Here is a 7084-nt window from a genome sequence, read left to right on the forward strand (position 1 = left end):
AGCTCTCCCACGGTGGCACAACAGGTTAGCAGCAGGGCCAGCAGCAGCACCCAAGGTCCAGCACCCAGGGCCAGGCCAGGACTCACTCTCCTCCCACTCCTGACCCTGAGCGCTAGACAGCTCTGTCACCTTCCCCGGGCGCTCTGTTGAGCTGTGGTGCACTGACTCCGGGGGTGGCACGCCCAGTCGCTGCATCCCCGAGGTGACTGACGATGATTGCAGGTGTCAGGTAAATCCCCATCCCCTTTTGGCACAAGAAAAAATCCTCCCCTGCCCAGCCCTCTGGGAGCTCGGCCAAACAGTGGAAATATGCTGGGTTCCCCCCTCCCCTGCTTCCTAAAGCCAAGTGTCATCCTTAGGCAGACAGCCCAATAAAAGCAGCCCAGGGAGGCAGATCCAGCCAGAAGGCTCCTTTGCAGCTGAACCCTGCTCACCAGCCCCAGCAGGACCGTCCTCCATCTCACCATGGCAAAGGCAGCCGGGCTTGTCTGCGCACTTCTCCTGCTGGCTTCCTTCTGCTGCCAGAGCCTGGCTCAGAGTGAGTACCGGTGTCCCCAGTTGCCGCCTCCATGGAGAGACGGGAGTTGGGTCAGGGAGCACCATGGGATCTCAGGGCAGGGTCAGGTGCGGGGAGGTGCCAGGGCATCTCTGGGGCACGGAGGGCAGACCTCACCGAGACACAGCAGGTGTAGGGCCTGCTCTCACGTGGGTGTCTAGCTGGGGTAACACAGGTGTAGTGAGCAGACTCAGGCGGTGGTCCCTGTATCGCGGTGACATAATGAATATGGTGCCTGGCTCCCTGCTGATGGGCACCTTGGATAGCGGCTCATCTCCGCGACCAGGGCAAACAGTGGCCATGTTAGTCTGGTGGCATTCTACACCCATGCTCTGCCTGCGGGTCAGTAACAACAGGGGAGAATCAGGCCTGGTGAATTTTAAATGCTCTTGGGGATCTACTGCTTGAAATATGGGACTACCCCCAGATGCCGGGGCGCTGTTTCATGCACCTTGTGCTGTAGAACGGCAGGAGAGAGTTCCATGCTTGTAAAATTAAACTGGCTCTTTATTACAAGACCTATTTATGGAGCTGCTGCAAGTGCAGGGGGCATTCCAGCCATAGGTACACAGACTGAGCTCCTGGTGTCTCCTCCAAACTCTTCCCTCCTGCGCCTGTGCTCCTCCCTCCGGGTTCCATGCCGTTGGCGCAATGCTTTCTGAAAGACATGTATAGCACAGCCTGGCTGCAGGAACAATACTGTGGGCAAGATCCATAGGTGCCGTACTGCCCTGGCATCACGTGGCAGCCACAATGCCCCCTGAGGAATAGGACCAGTATGGAGGTGGATGGGGATACATCAGGGCTGGGCCAGCAGGGGTGGGGGTGGATCGAAGATAGAAGGAGAAGTGACTAGGGCAATTTCTTGCCACAAGCCCCTGGGGGCTATTTGCAGGGGATGCAAATTGGCTGCCCTAGTCTGCACCCGCCCCTCAGCCCTGGCGTAAGGCAGACCCAAGCCAGCTCCCCTCAGGCAGTGGTGAGCTGGAGCCGGTTCGCACTGGTTCGCTAGAACCGGTTGTTAAATTTAGAAGCCCTTTTAGAACCCGTTGTTCCGCGAGGGAGAACCGGTTCTAAAAGGGCTTCTAAATGTAACCGTCCCCAAGTGGCGCCTTAGGCGTCCACTCCACGGGTGCTCCAGCCCTGGAGCACCCACGGGGAAAATTTGGTGGGTGCAAAGCACCCACCGGCAGCTCCCCGCCCCACCCCCGGCCCCAGATCGCCTTCGCTCCGCCTCCGACTTCGCCCCTGAACGCGCCACCCCACCCTGCTTCTCCGCCCCCCCAGGCTTCCCGCGAATCAGCTCTTCGCGCGGGAAGCCGGGGTGGGCTGAGAAGCAGGCCGCGCTTCCCGCTCAGGCCCAGGGAGGTGGAGGTGAGCTGGGGCGGGGGGGGGGGGTGCGAGGAGGGCCACCCGCGCCGCAGCAGGTAACCCGGGGGGGCGTGCAGGGGAATCGCTCCCCGCCCCAGCTCGCCTCCGCCTCCCTGGGCCTGAGCGCGAAGCTGCCGCCTGCGTCTCAGCCCACCCTGGCTTCCCGCGTGAAGAGCTGATTGGCAGGAAGCCGGGGGCGGGGGGGGGGGGGGCGGAGAAGCAGGGTGGGGTGGCGCATTCAGGGGAGGAGGCGGAGCAGAGGAGAGGTGAGCTGGGGCCAGGGGTGGGGCGGGGAGCTGCCGGTGGGGGCTCTGCACCCACCAAATTTTCCCCGTGGGTGCTCCAGCCCCTGAGCACCCAGGGAGTCGGCACCTAAGGCGCCACTTTTGATGCGATCAGTGGGGGGAGGGGCCACTCCCCCTGCTCCCCCCCAGCTACGCTCCCCCGCCCCCAGGAGCCAGAGGGACCTGCCGGCGGCTTCCTGGGAGCTGCCCCAGGTAAGCACCGCCGGGACTCCCCACCTCGCCCCCCGGCAGGTGCTTCTGGCTCTTAGGGGTGGGGTGGGCACCCACTACGGTGGGCCACGAGACCCTCCTGCCCGCTTCTGGGGGCAGTCAGGGGACAGGGGAGGGGGGTGGATGGGGCAGGGGTCCTGGGGGGGGGCATCAAGGAACGCGGGGGGTTGGATGGGGCAGGAGTCCTGGGGGGCGGCGGTGAGCAACGACCCCCTCGTGGGGTGAGGAGGGAACCCGTTGTTAAGATTTTGGCAGCTCGTCACTGCCCTCAGGCCCTGTGCCTCTTGCACTGTCTCAGGGCGAGTTTGCCTGTGTGTCTGTTGGGCCGGATCTCCCCCTCACGTACGCTGCTGTCACTCTGCTGTGTCCGTGGGCGTCACTCCTGATTCCCCGCAGCAGTAGCAAGGGCAGCAGCAAACCCTTTGAGCCTAACACCCAGCCAGAGCCTTGCTACTGCCATCTGGCATTTTACATACAATGACCTCACAAACTGTGGGCCAGATTGTGCCAGCACTTACCCCAGTATGACTCCATTGAGCTAACTGGAGTGACTCTGGATTCACACCAGAATCCACTGAGCTAACTGGAGTGACTCTGGATTCACACCCGGCTCAGTGAGAGCAGAGTCAGGCCAGGCAAAGACACCAGAGCTTGTTACTGAGATACGGCCACCACCTGGGCCACGCTTCCTCAGGATCCCCCCAGGCAGCCTCCATGGGCTCCATTAGCTGCTCACGTGAGTGAGGATGGCCCGGCTGGGCTCATGGGGATCAAGCTATTGGAAGAGGATATGGGGTCCTGGTGACACCCTGTGGTGCAATGCACTGAAAGGGCAGGTCTGTGCCAGGTCTTACCCTGGAGAGCAGTGGGGGGGTCCCAGTTGTGTGCTATGTATAAGGGCCCAGGCGGGGGCGGGGAGGCTGTGGGGCCACCTGCTCTAGGGCTGACCCAGTCCAACTCTCTCCTTCTGCCCCGGGCGTGGGGACGGGTCCCAGAGAGGGGACGGGGGGTCCCATCTAGCTGGGGGCACCCTCATCCATGAGGCTTTCCTGTTCTGTTAGAAGGCTTTGCTGTGCCGGATAAGTGCTGTTTCAGATTCCAGAAACGTAAGATCAAGAGAGACAACACAGTTGGCTATTACCGCACCAGCCCAGTGTGCCCTCAGCCAGCCGTGATGTGAGTATCCTCCAGCGCAGAGCCCTGGGGACAATGGCGGGGGCGGGGGGCTGAGAGGCCGCAGGATGCACCGGGAGCAGAGCAGGGAGGAGGGGATTAGGTAGCAGGGAACGAGGTAACAACAAAGGGAGGTGACAGAGGAGAGGATTAAAGTGGGGTGCACAAGGGGAGGGGTTGATGCCATGAGCTAGCATCAGAGCTGGGTGAAGCAGCTGCGGAGACAAGGGCTCCTTCCAGATGCTGGGGCTCCCAGTAGCTGAACATCCACGGCCTTTCCTGCTGCTCTCTGGGGCCTCCCGGTGCAGGAAGGACCATAAAGTGGGTCTGGATTAAGTGGTGCCATGTCTCTGAGCGCCCCAGGATGGCTCACCAGCACTGGTTTATTTTTACATAGAGTCTGGCCTTTCCTGGAGCCAGTGGGGGTTGGTCCCTGGGAGACAGGCTCCAGAGAAACGGCAAGTGTCCAGCTGATGATCTCTGGCTCATGGAGATCTGCTTCCTTTGGGTCGGTCACCATTAAGCCTTTGATTAGGAAATTATATCCAAGTGGGCACCATCAATATGTGGAAAAGATCTCTGCTTCTTTGGCACCATGGGCCCCTAGCGCTCATGCCATCCTTAGCTTTAATATCGTCTTTTCCATGCCACCAGCTGTGATGGATAAAGGCAGGAGGGTAAACAACCGGAGCTGGTAACTCTCATGGAATGTAGACCCTGTATCCATCGGCACAGAGGGAATGAGCCAGCCAGCCCCCATGTGACGTTACAAGCAGAACTCTCTCTAGCTAGAAGGGCCGTCCCGCTCTCCAGGAGGGCTCAGCGGCTCATCAGGCCTCTTTGCGGGGACTCAGGCTGAGTCCTGGGGTACAAAAGGAGGGAGAGGGGCTGTCACTGTGCTTCAGTCACAGCTGAGAATACCAGATTCAGGACAAACTGCTGAGAAATGGGGCAGACCCATCCCAGATTGGTGGTTATTCTTCCATAAGATATACCAAACCAGTAATAAACGTAAAGGTTTGTCTCCTCTCACTGGTTAACAAGAAGTCAGAAATGCAGCCCCCTTAGGTATCCCAGCCCTTATCTCACCACCCAGACACTAGACTTAATGATGAGGAGTCCGGTGGCACCTTAAAGACTAACAGATTTATTTGGGCATAAGCTTTCATGGATAAAAAACCCACTTCTTCAGATGCATGGAGTGAAAAATACAGATGCAGGCATAAATATACTGACACCTGAAGAGAAGGGAGTTACCTCACAAGGGGAGAGCCAGTGTTGACAAGGCCAATTCAGTCAGGGTGGACGGTGGCCACTCCCAATAACTGATGAGGAGGTGTCAATACCAAGAGAGGGAAAATTGCTTTTGTAGTGAGCCAGCCACTCCCAGTCCCTATTCAAGCCCAAAGTGCCACCGGACTCCTCATTGTTTTTGTGGCTACAGACTAACAGGGCTACCCCTCTGATGCTTAATGAGGAGTGATTATTTAAAACCAGTTTCATCAACCAAAGGCTTCTTCTAATCCCAAGAGATCAGCCACACACCCAGGCCAATATATAACTCAGATTTTACCCAATAACCATGCTGTTGCCAATCCTTTAGTATCTAATATCTAAAGGGTTATTTACACTGGAAAAGAACGAGGTGAGAGTTAAAATGGTGAAAGGAATGAAATACGTACAAACGTTGCAGAGTTCTTGTATCAGGTTCGTAGCAATGCTGTCACGCTGCTGGCTTCTTCCATCTCTAGTAACTTCCAAACGATGGAAGGTCCTCAGTCCATTGACTGGAACGCTCCTTTTAGTGCAAGTCCATCGTCCAGAGATCAGAGCAGGAAAGAGGCACAATGGAGATGCTCCCAAGGGTTTGTATTCCCTCTTCCATGCGGAGGGGCTGCTCTCAGTCTTAGTCTGTGGGGAAGTACAGGCACAAGATGGAGTCCAGAGTCACACGAACTCGTCACATGCCCTTGCAGGCTTCAAAGGCTAAAATGTCCACAAGGCCCATCGGGCGGGAATAAGCTTCTTCTTGGCCCATTGTGTTCATTAAAGGGCCATCTCCTTGAATGGTCCATTCACAATGTGCTGACCAGAGTGGATGTCAATTACCTTGGGGGTGTTCCCCCAGGAGCAAACGCATTAGAAATACTGGTACATAGTCAATACTCATAACTTCAGCTACAAACGTGATACATTCATACAAACAGGATAATCCTATTTAGCAAATCATAACTTTTCCATTGACACCTTACATGACATACTTCATATACGATTTGTTGCAGTTATAGAACAGTGGTAGCAGCAGTGATCTACATGTTCATATTTTAATCATACAACATCAGAGGGGCGGAATAGAGAGAGGAGCGGGGACAGACTGCTAGGGCGGGAAGGAGTTAACAGCTTGCATTTATGTGCCTGTCACTGGCCTGTAATCTGGCTCGGCCATCACAGTTCTGGGCTGTCTGGGATCCCCCTGAACAGGATACCAGTGCTGGCCCTTTGCACCTACATCCTGCTTTGGGGGGCACTTTGGCCAGAGTTTCACCCCCATGTTACGTACCCTCACCCCACCATTGCTGTCTCCTGGCTGATTCACTGTTTTCCTTTGTAGATTCAAAATGAAAGAAGGTCAGGAGATCTGTGCCGAGCCTGACAAGCCCTGGGTGAAAGAATACCAGAAATTTCTCAGCTTGGCTCGTGAAGTCTGAGGGCCACTGGGAGACAAGCCAGGAGCTCGCAGCTCGCTTGCTGTGCACGTCTCGTGGCACAAGGGAATCCGCTTTAGCTTCATCTAGAAAGCATGTTCCTGTTTCACAACTGCAATTATATAATCACCCTCTGCTGTGCTGAACGCTGGTTAATAGCTGTGGTTATCCTGACATGGTCCCTTGAGAGACCAGAGGGACAGGAGCCCTGAAACGGGGAGGGGGCTGTTGTCCCAGATGTTAGTCCCATGATGGAATTCACTAAGTAGCAACCTCTAGGAGCAAAATGTTCTTCACTCAAGGGGTTTCCACTGCCTCTCTTTACCCCTCTGTGGAGCGACCTTCCTGAGGTTTCAGCTACAAAGCACCCTCTGCTGAGATGTCCCCGCCCGCCGTGATTGCTTGATTTGCTTGTTAGCATCAATAAAAATCCCAACTGCATAAGCAGCAGTAGAGTCTGTTGGTCTGGTTATGGCTCATTAAAAGCCATCCTCCTCACGCGCTATTCAGGCCTCGGTCCCGCAAACAGGGCAGCAGCTTCTGAAGGGCTCGGGACGCCCCGGGGGAACTGGGTTGCTAGTGTGCAGCCCCAGTGAGCAGAAATAACCAAGGCAGCTGTGTGTCCAGCTGCTATTGCCTCCGTGCCCCTAAACTAGAGAGGAAAAATCCCTCCAGGTGCTCCTGTGAGGCAGGGAAGCAAGAACGTAAGAAAAGACGTGTGGTTAGGCCAGCTATCGCCACATCCCTAGGGCGTCTGGCCTCTC

General features: G+C 56.5%; 1 protein-coding gene across 1 annotated transcript; it reads left to right on the forward strand.

Moving 5' to 3' along the window:
* Window positions 1-465: 465 nt before the first annotated feature.
* On the forward strand, window positions 466-6323 carry LOC144276362 (C-C motif chemokine 4-like). The gene is made up of 3 exons (XM_077836358.1): window positions 466-538; window positions 3504-3618; window positions 6227-6323. Exons 1-3 carry the CDS (start codon window positions 466-468, stop codon window positions 6321-6323), a joined length of 285 nt encoding a protein of 94 aa, XP_077692484.1.
* The last annotated feature ends 761 nt before the right edge of the window (window positions 6324-7084 follow it).

The sequence above is a fragment of the Eretmochelys imbricata genome, chromosome 17 (assembly GCF_965152235.1).
Source record: "Eretmochelys imbricata isolate rEreImb1 chromosome 17, rEreImb1.hap1, whole genome shotgun sequence".
Classification (NCBI taxonomy): domain Eukaryota; kingdom Metazoa; phylum Chordata; order Testudines; family Cheloniidae; genus Eretmochelys; species Eretmochelys imbricata.

What these genes read in the sequence shown, in the direction of transcription:
- LOC144276362 (XM_077836358.1), top strand. Translation starts at nt 466, where the DNA reads ATGGCAAAGGCAGCCGGGCTTGTCTGCGCACTTCTCCTGCTGGCTTCC. An exon ending in CTGCCAGAGCCTGGCTCAGA is followed by an intron (nt 539 to 3,503) that starts GTGAGTACCGGT and finishes CTGTTCTGTTAG; the next exon opens with AAGGCTTTGCTGTGCCGGAT. An exon ending in TGCCCTCAGCCAGCCGTGAT is followed by an intron (nt 3,619 to 6,226) that starts GTGAGTATCCTC and finishes TTTCCTTTGTAG; the next exon opens with ATTCAAAATGAAAGAAGGTC.